This window comes from Hibiscus syriacus, unplaced genomic scaffold (assembly GCF_006381635.1).
Source record: "Hibiscus syriacus cultivar Baekdansim isolate YM2019G1 unplaced genomic scaffold, ASM638163v2 tig00110418_pilon, whole genome shotgun sequence".
NCBI classification, from domain to species: Eukaryota; Viridiplantae; Streptophyta; class Magnoliopsida; order Malvales; family Malvaceae; genus Hibiscus; species Hibiscus syriacus.
Window position 1 is genome coordinate 677,841 of NW_024062730.1, and position 20,810 is coordinate 698,650.

Here is a 20,810-nt window from a genome sequence, read left to right on the forward strand (position 1 = left end):
GAACTCATCTGAAGAAGGAAGAAGAAGTTCATAATGAGAAGAATTTGTTCAACCTTTTACCTGAATCCATCATTTGGTGGATCATCTTTTCCAGTTCGAGTTCATAATGAGAAGAACTCATCTGAAGAAGGAAGAAGAAGTTCATAATGAGAAGAATTTGTTCAACCTTTTATATGAATCCATTATTTAATGGATCAGCTTTTCCAGAGAAAGTTCATAATGAGAAGAACTCATCTGAAGAAGGAAGAAGAAGTTCATAATGAGAAGAATTTGTTCAACCTTTTACCTGAATCCATCAATTGATGGATTATCTTTTCCGGAGAAGTTCATAATGAGAAGAACTCATCTGAAGAAGAAAGAAGAAGTTCATAATAAGAAGAACTTGTTCAACTTTTGGCATAATTCTATCACAGAGGGAGATAGATTAACATCAGCCTTCCTAGAGAAAGTTCATAATGAGAAGAACTCATCAAGAGCTTATTCAACCTTTTGAATGACTCTATCACAGAAAGGAGGTCATCATTATCCCCAGCAGAAAGTTCATAATAAGAAGAACTTATTTGGAGAGAGAGAAGAATTTATTCAATATCTCCATTATGATCAAAGTAAAGTCAAATGGATAAAAAAAATTTATTATCTTTTCATCTTTGCCCTATTCTTGTTAACACAAGAATGAGCAAAGAGGGGCAGCTGAAGATACTAATTTTTTTTATCCATATTATTATTATTAATATTATTATTATTATTATTATTATTATTATTATTATTATTATCATTATTACTATTATTATTAAATATATTAAATACATATATAAATTACATACCAATTACAACTGGACCGGCCCAGTTACAAACCAACCAGAACCGGTCCAAATCCAACCAAAAACCCTAAATATTTGGGTTTCCAGTTAGGGTTTCCTAACCCTAATTTAACCAGCAGCCTCAGCTCACAGCCGTTGGATCTGGCAAGATCCAACGGTCCATATGGTTCCAGAGGGAAACCCTAGGGTTTGATACCCTAGGGCCACGCGGCGCCGCCCCAGCTTCCACGCGGCTGCCGACAGTTTTCTCGCCGCCTCCGCCGTTGCCACGTCCCAACCGAAGACTCCAGAAGATAGAATACCAGCCGTCCACGCCATGGCTACCCGGTGAGTCACCACTGGTAGTCCGGTGACTCACCGAGAGCCCTTCTTCGGACCGGTCCGACGGCTACAACGGTGGTGGCTATAAAAGCCACCACCCCATCTGCAAGAAAAAAAAAGGGAGAGACAGAGACAGAAACAGAAACGGAGAGAAAGAAAAAAAAAACAGAGAAAGAAAAAAAAAAAACAACAACTAAACCAACGATCTCAGTCAACATCAACACAGCAAAGAAAAAAAAAAGAGAAGAGAGGAAAAAGCTTACCCTGTCATCGGAGAGCCCCAACCGTCACCGGATCTCACCGGAACCTTCGAAACACCGAAGGTACTTTTGTAGATTTGCTCCGATTGGGAGCTTTTTAGGAGGAAACAATACCGGAACCGTCCTTAGGACGGTCCGATCTATCTATTAATATAAAAAAAAATTTCCGGCCACCGGATGCGGTGGCCGGCGGTGATAATCACGGCGGCACACGGTGGCCGACCGGTGACCGGCTTCCCTCCGGTGAGGGAAGCTAGAGAGAGGCGAGAGAGTTTTTAAACTCTCTCAGTTTAGAGAGAGAGAGAGAGGGAAATGAGAAATGAAAGCTGGCCCTTCGGGCCAGCCGGTTTGGGACCATATATAGTCCTTCCCGAACGACGTCGTTTCGGGAAGGACTATGCGCGTAATTATAAAATAGTTAAACCCCGTCCGCAGTCCTCTGAACTTGTAAACTTTACATTTTAGTCACTAAATTGAATTTATAATATTTTTAATTCGGTTTTCGAATTTTAATTTCTTTTATTTTAGTCCTTTATATTAAAATAATATATTTAGGATAAATTACAGATTTAATCCCTTAATTTTAATAAATAATATTTTAATCCCTAGTTCATATTTTTAATTTATTTTATTCTAATATATGAATTTTAGATAATTTTATTTTAGTCACTAAATAAATAAAATAAAAAAATAACATATTTAATCCCTATAGTTTTGATTAATTATGAATTAGATTTTTTATTTTATTTTTACTGTAATTTAGTCATTTATTTTATATGTTTTAATTTATTGTTTTTAAATATATAGTTTTAATAGAATTTTTCTTTTATTATATTGTTAAATATTTTTATATATATTCATAAATATATATAATAAATAGTAACTTTTAAATATTTATTTTTAATATCGAAGAAAATGACAGTCTTAATACAACTGGATGTCCTATTCTGATATTTTAAAATTAAAAATTAAACAATATTATTTAAATTAATATTTATCAATATCAAAGAAAAGAGCTGTCTTAAGGCACCTAGAAGTTCTTTTCTGATATTTTTAAATAAATAAATATATTTTTGAAATAATAAGATTAAAAATTAAATATATTTTTGAATTTTTAAATTTTAATAATAGAGACAATTTATAATTAAAAAGTACCAATTTTGGGCGTTGTAGGGGTGCTAATCCTTCCCTAAACGTAACCGACCACGAATCCCTTTTTAAAAAAAAGAACGAATTTTTGGTTATAAAACGCAGATCAGTTTATCTTTTAATTGATGTTTTCTTAAAAACTCTTTTAAAAGATATTTTTTAGGTATTCGACCTACCTGACTCAAAAGGCCGATGGCGACTCCCAAATTATTTTCAAAACCATTTATTCACATCAATTTCCCCGCCAAATTTAATATTTCGTGCCCGGACGAAAACCGGTTACGACAATATTTACTTAGCTTTTCTCCTTACCACTTTTCAGTCAAATTTAGTTAAAGTATTCACTAGGTTTAACTGTTTAAGAAGTACTTGTTAAAGTTTTTCAACATATTCTCTCTTTCTGCCAGTTTTAGTACTTCAAGTTTCTTAATTCTCTTCCAATGGCACCCACCAGCAGAAGAGGCAAAGCGACCAAGCCACTAAGAACTCGTTACAAAAGGAAGCTTGCAGAGCCAAGCACTATTCAAAAGGCATCTTCTTCCACCATAAGTTCAGATAATCTTCCAAGATCGAGGGATTCGATATCGAACGAGTCGGTGGTATCTCTACTAGAACTACTAGTCCGTGCTCGACCCCGAAAGCTAGACGGTTCTGGATACCGGAGATCGATACATGCCCTCCGGCACCGAAGAAACAAAGGGTTCTCTCCAATTGCGCATTGAAAAGAACACCTATTGCTTTCTTTGCTCCACCGGATTTAGAGCTGTTCTTCTTCTTTGCACATAGGGATATCTCAGTATGATCAATAGTTTTATGGTTAGGTGTTTCTTCTATTTGATTTACTTTGAAGTTTGATTTCATGGAGTATAGTTTTAAGAATTTTTATGAGTGATTTAGGAAGAGGGAGAAGAATAAAAAAGTTGGTGGCTATTTTGATTGCTTCGGGGGACAAATTTTGTTGGGTTTTCAAATTCGTAGGGTATGCTAATCACGACATTTGTAGGGTATTGCTGACTTTTGAAAGAGTGCAATATTGTAATATGTGGGTGTAATTTGAAGGTTTTTAAGTGTGATTTTTGTTTGTTCAAGTTTAGAAAGTGATAGAAAACATTCTTCTTCCTCCATTGTGTAAATCCTTGGTATCTCTTGTTCTGCTAAACCAGTTGTCTTATTATATGGTTGATTTCATTTGTGTGACATATTATAGGGCATTTCAAGGTAATAATAAGTTTGTAGTTAATATTACTTTGATTTGAGATGAAAATATTCTTTGTTTTTCTATGTTTCTTTCATAATTATTTGTATTTGCTTTATTAATCTATTAATTTAGATCGAATATTATAAAGATCTTATATAAGGATCGTGATCCTCCCAGTTCAGTTTACTTCACTCGTAATGGCTAAAGTTTAAACTTCTGATCTTGTTTAAGGAATCTAATACTGTCTTATCTCATTGGACTAACCGATTGTTGATTGTTTTCCTATGCTTTTTGTTGGACACCTCAAACACACAATTACATGGGAACTCTTGTGGGGAAAACTAAATAGATTAGAGACTTGATTAATGGCTAAATTGGTGAAATTTGAGGGTCACCCACCGCCCCAAATCCCTTTGATTGTGATCTAAATAAATAGAGAAAAGAGTTGCACAAAGGGTGTTTCCCCACGTATTCTACTTTAGGAGTGATGACCCTTGAAATCTTTTGAATTTTTGAGTTTTACCCATTTCTTATTTGCTAGAAACTGGCCAGACTTCCCTTGGAATTTTATGGCTACAAGTGTGAAAAAAAGAAAAAGAAAAAGAAAACATTCAAGTATAAGGTTTGAAGGTCAAGGGGGGAGTTAAGTAATTAACCCATTATTCTGAACTAGTTGGGGGAGTGAGAAAAAGAAAGCAAAATATGTAATATTAGATGAAGATGATGGTGTCAGATTGTGTGTCTGCCTGTCTGAGCTCAATCCATATGTTTTTATCATTTATTGGGTTACAAATTTGTACATTTAGGTATAATTATCAGTGTTGAGGCCTGAGGGTGCAACTTGCAAGAGCCAAGATTAAGCTTTTATGAACAAAGTGAGGTGATGAAGAAGGTGGATGGATGTGGGATAGTTTGCATCTAATATTCATGCATGTCTTTCTCCTTAACTTCAATCATGAAGCGCCCTTTCCCTCGGAGAATTCTACTTTTTCACATTGCATGCTAAGGTTGTATATATGGATAAAATACCCAAATAGTCCATCGACTATAACACATTGCTATATTGAGTCCTCCAACTATTAAAATTTACAAAATAGTCCATTGACTATGGGACGATGCTTTGATGAGTCCCTTGACTATCAAAACTTATAAAATGATCATATGACTATTCATATATTCCAAACTTGTCCTTTTTCGTTAAAAAATTTATGACAGTCTGAGTTGGACGTTAACCTATTGATTGAGAGATAAAATTTGATCTCAGAATCGTTTGAGTTGTAATTTATGAATTGACTTCTTGTTTACATTATGTCATCGAGTCACTGCTTGAAACATTATACCGCTAAGTCAGTGCTTGCAAGCAATGACGGTGCCAGTAGATATCATTAAACTATTATTTTATCATATCCTAGTAAACAAATTAACGTCCAACTAAGACGACATCAAATTTTTTAACAAAAAATGATGAGTTTGGAATATTTGAATAGTCGAATGACCATTTTGTAACTTTTAATAGTCGGGAGACTCAATAAAACAATGCCCTATTGTTGGTGGATCATTTTATAACTTTTAATGATTGAGATACTCAACAAAGTAACATCCTATAATCGAATAATCATTTATATACTTTACCATTCATACATGATACCCTTTTAATCTCCATGCTGTAGAGAATAGTTAATGGAAGTGGAGAAAGAGAATTAATGAACCTTGGAAAGAGGATTTTGTTTTAGTAATTTTCAAGATAATTAATGAATAGTAGTAAACTTCAGTGCATGTGGATTGCTGTCTTCTTGTGTGAAGTTAAATTTTCAATTCCAATGATGTGTTTATTACCCAAAGTTAAAAGGTCCATTTGTTTAATCTCATCAGCTTTGCTCCACCTTTTTTCTATAGAATCCGAGGTTGCCCATCCTTTTCACCAGTAAATTACGTATATGCCAGATAATTTGATTAGCATACCGCTCATTTATCACTTTGTAGAGCGTCTTGTTCGATAGAGATAATTTTTTTTATGAAGATTACTGAGTTTTTATGATGTTAGTGTCATTATCAATGAAATGTTTCATTTTTATTCGTATTTTTAATTTGATATTTTTGCTTTTGTATGAGCTTTTTGGTGACTGTTGTCTCCGATTTTCTCTCTACTAATTTTGATTCATTCACTTGTTTTTATCAATGAAATCCAATTGTCATTGTTAAAAATGTAATAATTAATCTGAGGTAGGGATGGGCACATAACCCGAAATCGATAGGTTTCGACCTGATCTGATTGAGTTGGGTTTTTTTTTAATATGGTTCAGGTCATTTTTTTAGTGTAGAAGTTTGGATCGGATTGGGTTTGGGTTTAGGGTAAAAAATATTCCACCGACCCGACCCTAAAAATAATATAATTTTATCTTATATATTTAGAGATAATTGTAAGAATCCCCTCTTTATATATTTTTTTTTCAATTAGATCCTTATTTTATTGAATTAAATTGTTCTTTTTTATAAATATATTTATTTCGGGTCAGGTTCGAATTTTGTTTAAAAAAACTCGAATCAATTTCAGAGCGGGTGAAGTCACTCTAAACACGGGTCGAATTTGATTCAAGTGGAGGAGATTTATTTTTTTGAGCCGGATCGAGTTGATCGAAAACCCTATCCAATTCGACCCGGCCTGACCCATGCCCATCCCAAATCTGATTCAAGTGGAGGAGATTTATTTTTTATGAACGTGACCTTTTACATGAGAAATTTATGTTGCTGCTCTTTGTCCACAAGATGTAAAGTGTTTATATGTACAGTGAAGATTTTGCTGAAGCCCAAATCCAATCAATCATATGGCTTCAATCCCACCTCTATTCAATCTCGGGTTGGGCCTTAATCTTTTAGTGATTCAAAGGTATTTGAGGCAATGCCATCTTTTGTACTAATGACCAAGTCTTTTTCATACTACGATGACTATATCCCAAAAGTACGAGGATCAGATGCATATTTACACCAAATTTTACTAATTTAACACAAATCTATTTATTAAAAGAAATATGATTTAATTAAAGAAAATCCCTGCAGCGAACGTGTTTAAAACTAGTTGATTATGTAAAATTAATACGTAATAAGTATACACAGACATTTGAGTACATATCAAGGAAAGCTAACAACTTAGTGTTGTGGTCCTCGTCACGGATGGACCGAGGTGCATTAGGATTCGATCGTACCTCTTAGAATTTTTTAAATTCTCTTATATTTTAATTTTATTTTTGTATTTTTTATTGATTATCTAATTTTATAACTCCAAAATTTTATAACTACATACTCTTAAATTTTTTAATATAACTTATTAAGTTCGTAAATCTTGGTCCTTTCCTTATCGTCGTTCTTTTTCTTGGATTGTTTATAATTATGTAGTGATTAAACATTCCCGATCAAATTGATCTGAGAAAGACTAAAATAGCTCTTTAATAATAAATTTAAATTCTTAAGTCCAGTTGAATAGATAAAAACTTCATTAAAATTATGTTAACACAACTCATCTCTTGTACAAGAAAAACTCATCTCTATTTATGTGAACTTATTTAAAGACATAATTTTAAATTATTAAAAATTATTAAAAATTCTAAAATCAATATAAATAAAATTATTTGATTAAAATATTAAAAATTGATTAGAATAATATTTTTAAAAAATATTTAAATAAAAGACTTTGTCATGAGAAAGCGGCTTCGTCGTATGCGGTTGTGATGGATGGCATTCTGGAAATTAAAAAATATTTAGGGTATGTTTGGTTCACGGAATGTAAGATTACTTTTGAAAATAAGATTACTAGAATATAACATTACTCTGGGAATATTGTATTACATTATTTTGTTTGCTTAACAGGAATGTAAGATTACAATGTTTTGTTAGAGGAATATAAGATTACTTTGATGCATATTTTACTAAATTATCATTTTTCATATATTTTTTAACAAATAAAACTTTAATATTAAATTATAAATATTTGAAAGAAAACTCATAAAAATATTTTAATTATTACACTATCCAAGTTTTTAAAAAAATAATATATAATTAATATAAATATAATATCAAACTTATAATTTTAAATAATTTTCATAAGTATCATATTTATTTATATAAAATATAATATAATATGAAAAATAATATTATGATCTCGAGTTGACAAATATATTATTTTTTAATGTATAAGATTTTGTAATTTTTCAAAATAAAATATTATTTTAAATAATTAAATTTTTACAATAATAATATTTTCACCTCATAAAACTATGAAATACTTGATATAAATATTGAAAATATAAAATAATTTTAACTAATCAAATTTATTAATATTTTATTAAATTAAACTATTTGTATATTATTATTATTAAATTTATAATTTTAAGTAAAACACAAGAATTAAGAAAAATCCATATGGAAAAAAATCATTATTTATAGGGTATTTATGTTCTAAGTGGTAGGAATTGTTCATTAACTAATAATTTGGAAATAATGACATTCTCATCATTTTAATCCAAAAATGCTACTATTGGTAATAAGTTATTACCTGATAATAACTTTTTTTGTGAACCAAACACGAGAATACAATTCCGGAAAAGATCATTACCAAGGGAATGATCTTTTCTGCAAACCAAACACCCTCTTAAGATATCTTTATTAAAAAAAAGTTCGAGTATAATTTGGGTAAAATCCCCCAAATGTCCTATATTATTATTGAGATTTTATTTCATTTATAATAAAACATTTGATTCATTGTGAGTACTAGGGTTATTAAATTCCACATGTGAAATTATTAAAATATCATATACCTTTTCAAATTATTAAAACAAATAAAGATATCAATTGAGGGTGTTTTTCCCGAAAAATCACTGGTGACCGGTATATTTATCGATCTAACACCGGTCAGACTATATTTCCCGATCTAACACCCTTAACAGTGGGGTAAGGAGTGTCCCATGCACCAAGCTATATGTTGACATGGGATACACGTGGGTATAACGCGGGATAGGGGCCGCGCCATACCTTTATATAATTATATAAGGTGTGGTGCAGGTACCGCGCCTTGTATAGCGACTTCGGCTATAAATACCTTTATCCCCGTTAAGTTCCTCACATCTCTCCTCTCAACTTATAAATTAATACAACAATTCCGTTAACGAGTCAATAATTCTAGCAAACTTAATACGAGATTGGACGTTTGCGTTATATGTGATTATAATAAAAGAGATAATAAGTGACAAACTTAAGAAAATTATCTAACACAATCATTAAATTTTATCAAAATGATAACAATTTGGTATTTCAAAATAATTTTAAATACAACAAACTTACAATAAGTATTAAATGGTAAATGATAACCAAATTACAATAACTGATATTAAATGATAATAAACAAAATTAACTGAAATACATTAAAAAAAGATCAACAAATTTAACAAAATAAAGTAAGTATTAATTGAAAAATAATAAAAAATTACAATTAAAAAGTCCAATAAACTAAATACAAATATAATAAAAAAACAAAATCTATCGATGCATGCGACGCGAATGTATTCCGCAGGGTGGTGGCTGTCGGTCTCGAGGAGAATTTTTTCGTATCACTGGTTGTGACTCATCGCTGTCATCATCATCACCATCATCATTGTCGTTGTCGTCATCGTCGTCCTAAGTAGGTACATTAGGTTGATAATGAGCTGATGACGATGAAGCACCTCCATAGAATAAGGACCCTGGAGGTGAATGACTGACTATCCCACCGACCTGCGAAAACTGGGAAAACTCATAAAACCCAGACATCACTGAGTGTGAAAATTGTACAGGAGGTGTCTGTGTTGCGGCCATGGGTGATGAGGTTGAACCCACCAAATATCCAGTATATGAACCCCAAGTCGGATCTGCAAACATATACCCATAATAGCCTCCAGGAGGGGTCATCTGTGACGGCGACAGGGTCATAAAACCAGGTGAAGACGGCGGCGGTGACATCTGGTAATGGAAAGGCGGTGGTGGCATCATATATGGTTGCGGTATGTAAGTCGCTGGATACGGTGGTTGTTGTGAAGGTCCTGCTGGTGCAGCTGAGGATGAACCAGAAGCACCTGCTCTCCATCCACGAGTCGGGGGACGATGATGCTATGTCGGTGAACGTCTCTGTCGACGTCGCGGAAAGGACTGCCCTCGTGCATCATAGGGAAGCAGAAACAGTTTTCCGTTACTGTTGAACCACTCATAATAACCGTCAGCAACCATCAAGAGGTCATAAAAAATGGGCTCTCTACGGGGAAGGCACCGATGTCGATCATCCCACAACACGACCCACTCATGATGTCTCACCAGCCAATATATATCTGTCTTGCCGCGTCTATCTGTGTTATGTAACTCGTCCATATTGCGAGGTGCTTCTGGAATTGGTTGAAAACAACCAAATTGCCGGAGCACGCGATCAGTGGAGTGTCACTCGACGGTCGCATAACAGATCAAGGGGACCATCGCCATCCAAACATCTGATGGTCTCCTCAACTCAGGTGGGATCATCGCCATCACATCATCAGTAGAATATGGCACCCATTCAAACTAAAACAAATATATATAATTTTTATCATAATAATAATCTAATTATATAACTATAATCTAAAATCGATTTTTAAACATTAAAATTCATACCTGTATGTCAGCCTTCTGATCGATGAGCACCCTATTTTTTTCTAAATCATCAGGTAGCTCATGATGATTTTTCCTATAAGTAGACCACCTATTCGAGGAAAAAAATTATTATACGTTGTATAAAATGATTAATAGACGAAATTAGTTTTACAATTACCTCAATAGTAGTGGAAATACGAATGGGTTCTTGACAACGGGACATAAAAAGGGCAATCAATATCACGCCCAAGACTGCAGCAACAAGAGACATCCGCCAATAGCATTACGCCTGTAGTCAGTGGCTCGACACATCTCTCTGTACAGGAAAGCCAAAATTGTCGAGCCCCAACTGAGTGATCCGGCCAGATGAAAGTCACCAAGGTGTCGCAACCACATGCAGTGAACTTGGTTGCGCGATTTGTCCTGCATCAACAACCCTCCTATCAGCTACAGTATGCATGCCTGTACATACATTTTAACTTCATCCTCAGACGTGTTCTCGCTTAAATCACGAAAATTGGCATCTAACCAATTTAACGATATCCAACCATAGTTAAAATTTTCCGGGACACGTCCTAGATTATCTCGACACAAAGCAGTCCAGGAACCCTGCGCGATCCCCGATATCACATCCCCATCCACCAGAAGCCTCAGGTGCATAGAAACATCCTCAAGTGTAATCGTGCACTCTCCGTACGGAAGATGGAATGTGTGGGTCTTCGACTTCCACCGCTCTACTAAGGCAGAAATCAGGTCTGGCTTTATCTTACAGTGACCCTGATATCTACCTATGTAATCGAATCCAGCATCTACTAAATACGGTAAGACACAGCTAGGTATCACTAACTTAAGATTCCTAATAAAAGGATTTAATACACGGTCTTTATCCTAAAATTAAATAATTACAAAAATTAATTCTTAATCTAATAATCATGCATTAAATAAATCAACAAATTATTACTAATAATTTAAATTAAAATATTAAAATGTTACCGTATCAGCAAAGTGTCGATATATATGATTTGCATCCAAGCGAAGTAGATCGTCTGTCATTTTATATCTGTAAAAAAATTAAATAAGTAAAATATTAAATAAATTAAATACAAAATATTAAAAATATAATAAAATATACCTTATAAGAGATTATAAGAGTATTTGAGAGAAGTTTAGAGAATTTGGTGTGATGAAAGTAATTGAGGATGGGAATATTTATAAGGAGGATTGGAGTGTGAAGCGTCGGGGGTATGGGGGTAATTATGGGTATAGCGCGGGGCAGGGGGTCCGCCTTCCTGACGCGTGTCAGATTCACAGGTAAGGCGCGGCCCCTGCCCCGCGCCTTATGTGTAATTACACACGTGTATCCATGTCAGCATAAGACGCGCTTCAAGGAGAGCGCCTTACCCCACGTGGCGCCAAATCAACATATAGTGTGGTGCAGGGGGCACGCTTTACTGCTAAGGGTGTTGGATCAGGAAATATAGTCTTACCGGTGTCAGATCGATAAATATACCGGTCACCGGTGATTTTTTTGGAAAAACGCCTCAATTGTGTTAGTTTAAGTGGTAAACAACTTAATATCGCTTAAATAAGATCTTAGATTCGAGTCATTGTATATGTAGAAAATCGTTGTTGGAATACTCACTCACCAAAGTCAAGTATGCATCACGAATTGATCCAAATTAATCAGGACGAAACCTTGGAATTGGAGTGCAACAAAACAAAACAAGATTTATATAAAGATTTATATCATTCTAGAAAGATTTATTTCAATCTAGAAATTAAAAAATCCAACTGATGTTTTCAAATATGAATATTTCACAATGAAAAAACAATGGTACCCTGACTTAAACACAAGCACACAAAAGTCCAACTCAAGATTCCCACCTTTGACCTAGACAATGTTCTTAGGTTTGGATTAATTTAAATTTTGCATTATAAAAGTCTTAATTATGATCTAATCATTCATAGGTTATAATTGGCCTTAAGCTTTCAAAGCTCCAACCAGCCTGCAAATTTCAACCAGAATTTGGCAAGTCTTTCTTTCTAGACCATCCTTAATTTTTTTTCTTTAATTTAGGCAAAAAAGAAATACTTGTTTTCAATTAGGTGCTTGTTGTTAAGAAATTTACATTTGGGAATAACAATAAATAAGGAGAAAACCAAAATTGGAAACAAATTTGATTTATTTACTCTTATTTTCTTTCTGTTGGAGTATGGTTGCTTTTGAAACAAAATTAATATTAATAAAAAAGAAAGAAAGACAGGAAGGACTTCTTCTAGTTATTCTCTCTCATCAAAGATAGAAGAAAAAGATTTTGATTTAGTGGAAAAAGAAAAGAGAGAAAGTCTTTGAAAGATGAGAGCTTTGAGCCTTTGACTGTGAATCTCTCTCTTTCATATTATCTTTTTTAGCAAACATTGAACCTACTTCCTCACATTTCACCAAAAATATAGAAACCCCTTTCCATTTCTCTTAACACTTGGAGGAGTTTAATTTTTCAAAAACCCTTTGGGGTTATCTTCAGATTTCTCAGTGCCCGAAATTGTCAGTGAAGGTGGGTTTTTTTTTTCTTTTACACTTAAACAAATTGATTGCCTTTGCTTAAGGTAGTCCATTTTAGACAGATTTTCTGGGATTTTTTTCTGGGTTTGTTTCTATACGTAAAATACGTTTCAAAGCTCAAATCTTCCAACTTTTGAGTTTATTTAGATTTTATTTTTGCTTATTGAAAAACCCTTTTTTCTCCCTTTAAGATTAACTGAAGTTGTGGATCTAAGAGATTTACTTTGGCTTTGTATATGGTTACCTCATAAATTTCTGATCTTGATTCCTTCATTTCATCTGTTTGGCTTACTGGATTTTTCAGGAAATTTGTAAAAACCTTACAGCTGCTGCTTGTTTTGGATTTCCTTTCTTTTTAATCCATGGGAAATTGCTGTGCTAACCCCAGCTCTAATGTTGAGAATAAGAAGAAGGGGCACAAAAAGAACAAAGCTAACCCGTTTTTTGGAGATGAATATGCAGTCAACAATGGATCTGCTACTAACTTCAAGCTGAGGGTTTTAAAGGAACCAACTGGTCAAGATATTTCGGCTCGATACGATCTAGGCCGTGAGCTGGGGCGCGGAGAATTCGGGGTAACATATCTGTGTACAGATGTGAACTCCGGTGAGAAATATGCTTGTAAATCGATATCGAAGAAGAAACTGAGGACCGCAGTGGATATTGAGGATGTGAGGAGGGAGGTAGAGATAATGAAGCATTTGCCTAAGCATCCTAATATCGTGACATTGAAGGATACTTATGAGGATGATGATGCTGTTCACATTGTTATGGAACTGTGTGAGGGAGGAGAGTTGTTTGATAGGATCGTCGCGAGGGGCCACTACACGGAACGAGCCGCTGCCGGGGTTATGAGGACGATCGTCGAAGTTGTTCAGGTTGAACTCTGAATGATCTTTTTGTTGTTGAATTGGCGTAGTCTTGCATTTCATGTTTATGGTCTTGCATGAGGTTCATACTCCCATATAGTTTAAGCCTTATATTATCACGGGAGCCTTGGATCTAGTTTTTTGGTTTAGTTTCTAATTATGATTTCAGTGATAAATGAGCTTTTCTTATTGATTTGAACCTCCTTGAAACGAAGCAATGAATAACCGCTGTATTCAATTTATGTTGCAGATGTGCCATAAACATGGAGTCATGCATCGCGATCTCAAACCTGAGAATTTTCTATTTGGAAATAAGAAGGAAACTGCCCCATTGAAGGCAATTGATTTTGGGCTGTCGGTCTTCTTTAAACCCGGTAGTGCATATTAACTATTACTTATCGACTAGATGAACTTTTTAAGTCTTTTCTCCTTCCATCAATCCATCTTTGATGGGAACCGATTTTTTAGTGCTTTAGTTGTCTCCTTTCTTTTATATTATGCTCAAGCAGTTCGAGTTTTCCTCAAGAATGCTCTATCTTGACAGGTGAGCAATTCAATGAGATCGTGGGAAGTCCATATTACATGGCTCCCGAGGTTCTTAAACGAAATTATGGCCCAGAGATCGATGTTTGGAGTGCTGGAGTTATCCTCTATATTTTACTTTGTGGTGTGCCACCATTCTGGGCAGGTTGGTCTTTCAATCTTCGACGAGTTCTTTTCTTCATTTGACTTCATGAAGGTTACATCTCAAGATAATTTTACCGGCAGTGTGTACTTCGAGAGTTTGGGCAAAGATAAGAGAGATATCAAGAAAAAAGTTATTTAATATTATGTATCAAGAGTTTGATGCATCTTTTTGCATACAGTTTCTCTATCTACTCCCATGCTTTCAGAAAAATAAATATAAAAACATTTCTGGCATCTGCATGCAGAGACCGAGCAGGGGGTAGCACAGGCGATTATCCGCTCTGTTATCGACTTTAAGAGGGACCCATGGCCTAAAGTTTCGGACAATGCGAAGGACCTTGTAAAGAAAATGCTTAATCCCGATCCAAAGCTACGTCTTACAGCACAGGAAGTGCTTGGTAACCTTCTGTACATCTTACACGCTTTATGTATGTTGGCATATATTTTTTATGTATGAAAAATCATCCAAACTACCGTATGCAGAGCATCCGTGGATACTAAATGCCAAGAAAGCACCCAATGTTTCACTGGGTGAGACTGTGAAAGCTCGGCTCAAACAATTTTCTGTAATGAACAAGCTGAAGAAAAGAGCTCTAAGGGTAATAATTCGAAGAACTCTTGTACTTCATCTACTTTTAAGTTACAGGATGCAAACTTTTGGGGGAATACCTATTAACCTACTTGATATTGACTACCTACACCCACGGTTTTTACTTTTAATGATCGTGATTTAAATATTTCAATTTGCCAGGTGATTGCTGAGCATTTGTCGGTGGAGGAAGTAGCCGGCATAAAAGAGGCTTTTGATGTAATGGACACTGGAAAACGAGGCAAAATAAACCTTGAGGAGCTTCGGACAGGGTTGCAAAAGCTCGGCCAACAGATTCCTGATGCAGATTTGCAGATCCTAGTGGAAGCTGTAAGATTATCTGACCCCAATATATGACGAAGAACTTAAAAAAATGACTAATGCAACCGATATATGTGTGGTTGGGGGGTCTACTGTTCTGCTTGTTTCTTCTCCTTTTAGGAGACGCATCTCTGCTCCGTTTTCTTGCATAAACTTAATTTACTGAGTTTGCCCATGTTATGTCCTATAACTACCGTTTCATATTTCGAACTTCCAACTTCATCGATGGAATAACTGTAACTTGCTTTTGACAGGCTGATGTTGATGGTGATGGAACTCTGAATTATGGAGAATTTGTAGCAGTTTCAGTTCACCTCAGGAAAATGGCCAATGACGAGCACTTGCATAAAGCCTTTGCATTCTTTGATCTAAATAAAAGTGGCTTCTTAGAGAGAGAAGATCTGCGAGATTCCTTAAACGATGAAGTTGATACCAGTGAGGAAGTTATTGATGCCATAATGCATGATGTTGACACCGACAAGGTGACATTTTCTTGCTTGGTTATAGTGGATTCAAATTGAACTTGTCATCTTATCAATGCTTATCATGTTCGTTCCTGTATTGCACTTTATCTATTGCTTCAAACCTCTACTTATGTTCACACACACATACACAAATCCCGTGTCTTCTGTTTCGTGGTTGGTTTCAAGTGACGTGGTTCATCTCAAAGCATCTGAGTCTGAATCATCTCCAAATTGTATGATCAGAAGTTAAAGCTTTCTTTTTTTACGTTGCAGGATGGGCGCATAAGTTACGATGAGTTTGTTGCGATGATGAAAGCCGGTACTGATTGGAGGAAAGCATCCAGGCAATATTCACGTGAAAGATTCAACAGTCTAAGCTTGAAGTTGATGAGAGATGGTTCATTGCAATCGGCTAATTGAGTACAAGTCTAATAGATACCAGTCGATAAAAACAAAACAAAACAAAACAAAAAAGTTAAGTACCATTGCTTTGAAGGGTAAAAAAAGAAGAAAAATTCCTTGATTGTTTGGTTGATACTGTCGATTTCTTTTATTTTTCCAATTTGTTTTCGAGTGGAACCTTCGAGGTAGATAATGCTAGATCGATGCATGTGTTATTATCAGTACGTCTAGACTGCTAGCTGCCGAGTTTGAAATCTTTGTGGATACCTGAAGTGATGGTTAAATGTTATCCACAATCTTGTTTGTGGTTGTAAATATCTGTCCAACATGCCTTTCTCTTTAGGAAAAGCAAAGTTTGTGGATGTGTAGCATTGAATTGCTTTGATTGTGTTGTCTGGTGAAAGATGAGCTTTTTAGGTGATTCCCAGTTTTGCTTTTATTAAAGTCATTATTGATTGTTCAGTGTTCCTTGTATCTGAAGAAACTGATGACTTTCGCCTTACCCATGGCAATACTGACTCGAAAAAGACACTGGTATAGGTAAGTACTGAGTCGAGCTCAAACAACTCGAGTTATCTAGCTGGTCAAATTCAAACTTCTTAGAACTTGTGTGCTGCAGAAAGCAATGGCAACTTGGTATTCATTCGGTCATGAAAATGGTCATTTGGTTACGGTTGAGGCTGCTTCAGCAAAAGCAATACTCTAATCTCTCCACAATCGCCACGAATTTGGACCAAAAAATAATAGTATTTCTCCGGCTTGAGTCACGGACTCGGTTGAACTCGAACCCATCTTTGTAAAAAAAAGAAACCCTTAAAAATTAAAATATCATATTTAAAATTTGAAATTTTTATCTACGGAAAATGAAGGGAACTCTTGGCATAAGGTATTGCCTTTGCTTCCAAGGGAGAAAAACAAGTGTTGCCACTGTCATGTTTAACTACCTATATTTGATCTATTATCCGATTTATTTATCGATTATTCCGGATCAGATTTTGTAGAGGTCAATCCTCTCAATCAAGTTAACTTCATTCGCAAACGTTAAGATTTGAACAAAATCACTAATCTCATTATACCAAATGATTATTGATGCCATTGTCATAATATTTAATTGTCTTGATTTAGTTGTAGCCACTTCCCCTATATTTATACACAAAAAATGGTAGAATGTTAGGAGTGACAGGTCATACTCTCAACAGTCATAGCTGGATTCGATATTCTCTTCTAGGAATGAAGTAATCTATCATTTTGAACTTATAATACGTGAATGGTTAGTCATTAAATTTCGAGTTCATATGAAATGAAAGTTGAAAAAGAAAAATAGAGAAATATATATAAAACAAAGATGCAAGTTTTCAAACAACAAAGTAGATGAATGTGGCATACAAATGGACACTAAATATAGATGAACATAAGGTTTCTCACTTGCGACAGATGCTAGCAGTAGGCATTGTCACACAAACAGAAGCATACTTCTTCTTAGCTTCTGGAGTCCCACGTTTAGGCTCTTCACCCATTGCTGCATTTGCAAATGACCAAATAGCAGCTGCTGCTGCTGCAAAACCCAAGTCCCTCCTACCATTGCGGCTCTCTTGCTTCATTTCCAAGTTTCCCTTCTCTCCTTGATCGCTGCCGGTCACCTTGGCCACGATCACACCTCTACAAGCTGGTCCCGAAGGAAGTCTAGTCAAAACGGAGCTCGAGCTCGGAAGGAGAGGCTGTCATGCTCATTGAAGCCGTGTCTGTGCAGGATAGCTCTTTCTAGTTTCTTCTTTTCAAGTTTGTTTTGTGATTGAGATGCTTGAGATAAATGTTATTTGGGGAAATAGCATGAGAAGACCAAAAGGGATTGTTGGTAAACCGTCATCCATTTCCTTATCCAGAGAAATGATGGGGCAAATGGATAATTGCCACGTATTATATTATCTGCTAAATCCTTCTGTTTCTTGTGGCTGTCAGCCGCATTTATCAGGTGCCAAATTTTCCCTAGAAATTTCATAGCAATGTTTGAGAAGACATTAAAAGACTTACTTGGAAAAATCATAAGACTGCTTGGATCACTGCATACAGGAAGCAGCTGCATTTGTAAAACAGCAATTCTATCTGTTGATTTAATTGATCTCATAACATGAACCAAAGGAACAAACTCGTATATTAATCATAATCTTTGAATAAAATCCAAACTGATTAAAACAAAACTTTAAGCTGCTGAACAAGTGCTAAATTTCTTATGACAACCAAATAAGCAAAGAAACATAGCCATAGGCATTGTCTTAATAGGCAAAAAGAACTCGTATTTCTACGCTAGGCACGAACATAAAAGCCATCTTAACGATGGAACTCCACATCATCACGCATCAACCCTCTCTGCTTCTTCGAGAACAAAAGTCTTCATTGGCTTTCCCAATAGATCGGAATACTCCTGGAAAGGAGACCTTGTGAAACGAGTCTCTTTCCAGAAATCAGGGGTCAAGAAACCGTATGTTTTCAAAAGACACTCAAATGTAGCCTGCAATTTTAGGTTTCCAAAACAAAAGAACAATCAGATATAAAAAAATAACCCAACAAAGCACATTCGAATAAGATCATACCACGAATAAACAGCCACCTATAACAAAAACATACTAATTTCCTGATAGTCAAATACAAATACCTCGAAGAAGAGGATAGGTTGCAATCTGTGATATCTATAAACACATTTGCATACTTCCACCAACAAATATTTGTTTCCGAGACAGTACAAAAGAAACCAACATCAAATATAACGGTGCAGCATCAAAAACCATGTATAACCACCACCAAAACATGTAGGAATTCAACTAATCAAACAATATAATATATCAGTTTCCCTTTTCAAAATAAAATAATATATCAGTTTCAAATTAATAGATGTAGCACCGTATTAAGAGAGCATTTGCAAACAAGCCGACCTCCATTGGATTCCAAACCATTAGCTAAGCAGAAAACAATAAAATACCCTCAACACAATTCCACTCAAACCACGGATAGGAATACTCAATGAGATCTGTAAGTCTCACAAATAGAGATATGTATAAATACATCGATTACCAATTTATTACCATATATTAATAGCCGGTTTATCATGTCTCACTGTAACACCAACAAATCCAGATAACGAGACTTCAAGCATGATATGATGGATGGCCTATGCTTCCACTACATCAGTATAAAGATATTTGAAAGAAATAGAATCCCATAAAATACCTCACCATATCCCAAATCAAGAGAATCAAAGAATTAATCCAGCACCATTCATCTTCAAAACATTTCAAGTCTAACATAGTTAATCAAAAAACAATCAAAGAATGCCAGTACTTCAACGAGAAGGCATCATATCACAGTTCACCGTAGAAGAATTAGAAAAGTACAAAAAAATAGCTCACGCAATTACACGTCAAAACCCATTTCTAAATAGATGTAAACAAATCCGAAATCAATATCAAATAACAAGAAGATCAAACATTTTCGTAAAAACATACTACTCCGTACCACTAAATGTGTCTCTTTTAGTTTGTAGAAAAGTACACTTACATTTTTTATCCTTAAATCTCACTATTTTATACCTATCAAAACAAATCTATCAATCACCTTTTAAGAATAATTTTATCATTTCTCTTGATCATATATACCTCTCCTAAAGCTATGTGCATAGACAATATCAGACGCAAATAATGGGATGGAGGGAGTAATATATAAAAAAATACAAAGTTACCAAGAGTCTTGGTAGAACCCCGAGAAGAAGTAAAAACGTCCTCAATCCCAGCAAACTGAAGCACCTTCTTGGGCACCCTAGCAGCTACAATCCCAGCACCTCTCGGCGCCGGCATCATCCTAACAGTAACGGACCCACATTTCCCAATAACTTTGCACGGCACCGTGTGAGGCTTTCCAATCTTATTCCCCCAATACCCTCTCCTCACCGGAATCACAGACAATTTAGCCAATATTATCGCCCCTCTTATAGCCGTCGCAACTTCTTTGCTACACTTGACTCCCAACCCAACGTGTCCATTTCCATCGCCGACAACGACGAAGGCCTTGAAACGGGTACGCTGTCCAGCACGGGTTTGTTTCTGGACAGGAGAGGTCTTCATGACCTCGTCTTTCAATGAAGGGCCGACGAGCTGGTCGATGATTTGGTACTCTTTGATGGGGGAGTGATAAGTGAATGGAGGTAGATTTGCTCAAGGGACGTGATTTTCCCAGTTTTAACCAAACGTCCGAGCTTTGTAACGGGCACCCATTTCTCCTCTTCATCTCTGCGGCCGCGGCGCCTTCCTCTTTTACAACGGTCAGATCTGCCGCCGAAGCCACGCCTGAAAGCGCCAAGCTCTCCTCCTCCTCTTTCTGCCATGTTCTCTTTTTGGACTGGATATGTTTACGAGCGCAAGGGTTTTGTTATAGAGAAATGCGATTGGAGCGCCAAAAAAGAGCGGCGATACTGAAGACTTTATATCTAACAAGATTCTAAATCTAGGGTTTTTAGGTCTACAAAGATAT

The 20,810-nt window shown here is 35.3% G+C and overlaps 1 protein-coding gene and 3 pseudogenes across 1 annotated transcript; 2 read left to right on the forward strand and 2 right to left on the reverse strand.

Moving 5' to 3' along the window:
- Positions 1-2,979: 2,979 nt before the first annotated feature.
- On the forward strand, positions 2,980-3,406 carry LOC120124478 (annotated as a pseudogene).
- Positions 3,407-12,846: 9,440 nt separating this feature from the next.
- Positions 12,847-16,513, forward strand: LOC120124477 (calcium-dependent protein kinase 7-like). Its single transcript, XM_039143140.1, has 9 exons — positions 12,847-12,949; positions 13,262-13,835; positions 14,077-14,200; positions 14,371-14,514; positions 14,759-14,911; positions 14,997-15,112; positions 15,265-15,432; positions 15,678-15,905; positions 16,161-16,513. Exons 2-9 carry the CDS (start codon positions 13,320-13,322, stop codon positions 16,305-16,307), a joined length of 1,596 nt encoding a protein of 531 aa, XP_038999071.1. The 5' UTR covers positions 12,847-12,949; positions 13,262-13,319; the 3' UTR covers positions 16,308-16,513.
- Positions 16,514-17,625: 1,112 nt separating this feature from the next.
- Positions 17,626-18,372, reverse strand: LOC120124410 (annotated as a pseudogene).
- A 10-nt stretch (positions 18,373-18,382) lies between these two features.
- On the reverse strand, positions 18,383-20,679 carry LOC120124411 (annotated as a pseudogene).
- Between the last annotated feature and the right edge of the window lie 131 nt (positions 20,680-20,810).

What these genes read in the sequence shown, in the direction of transcription:
- LOC120124477 (XM_039143140.1), top strand. Translation starts at nt 13,320, where the DNA reads ATGGGAAATTGCTGTGCTAACCCCAGCTCTAATGTTGAGAATAAGAAG. An exon ending in TACAGCACAGGAAGTGCTTG is followed by an intron (nt 14,912 to 14,996) that starts GTAACCTTCTGT and finishes TACCGTATGCAG; the next exon opens with AGCATCCGTGGATACTAAAT. An exon ending in TGCAGATCCTAGTGGAAGCT is followed by an intron (nt 15,433 to 15,677) that starts GTAAGATTATCT and finishes TGCTTTTGACAG; the next exon opens with GCTGATGTTGATGGTGATGG.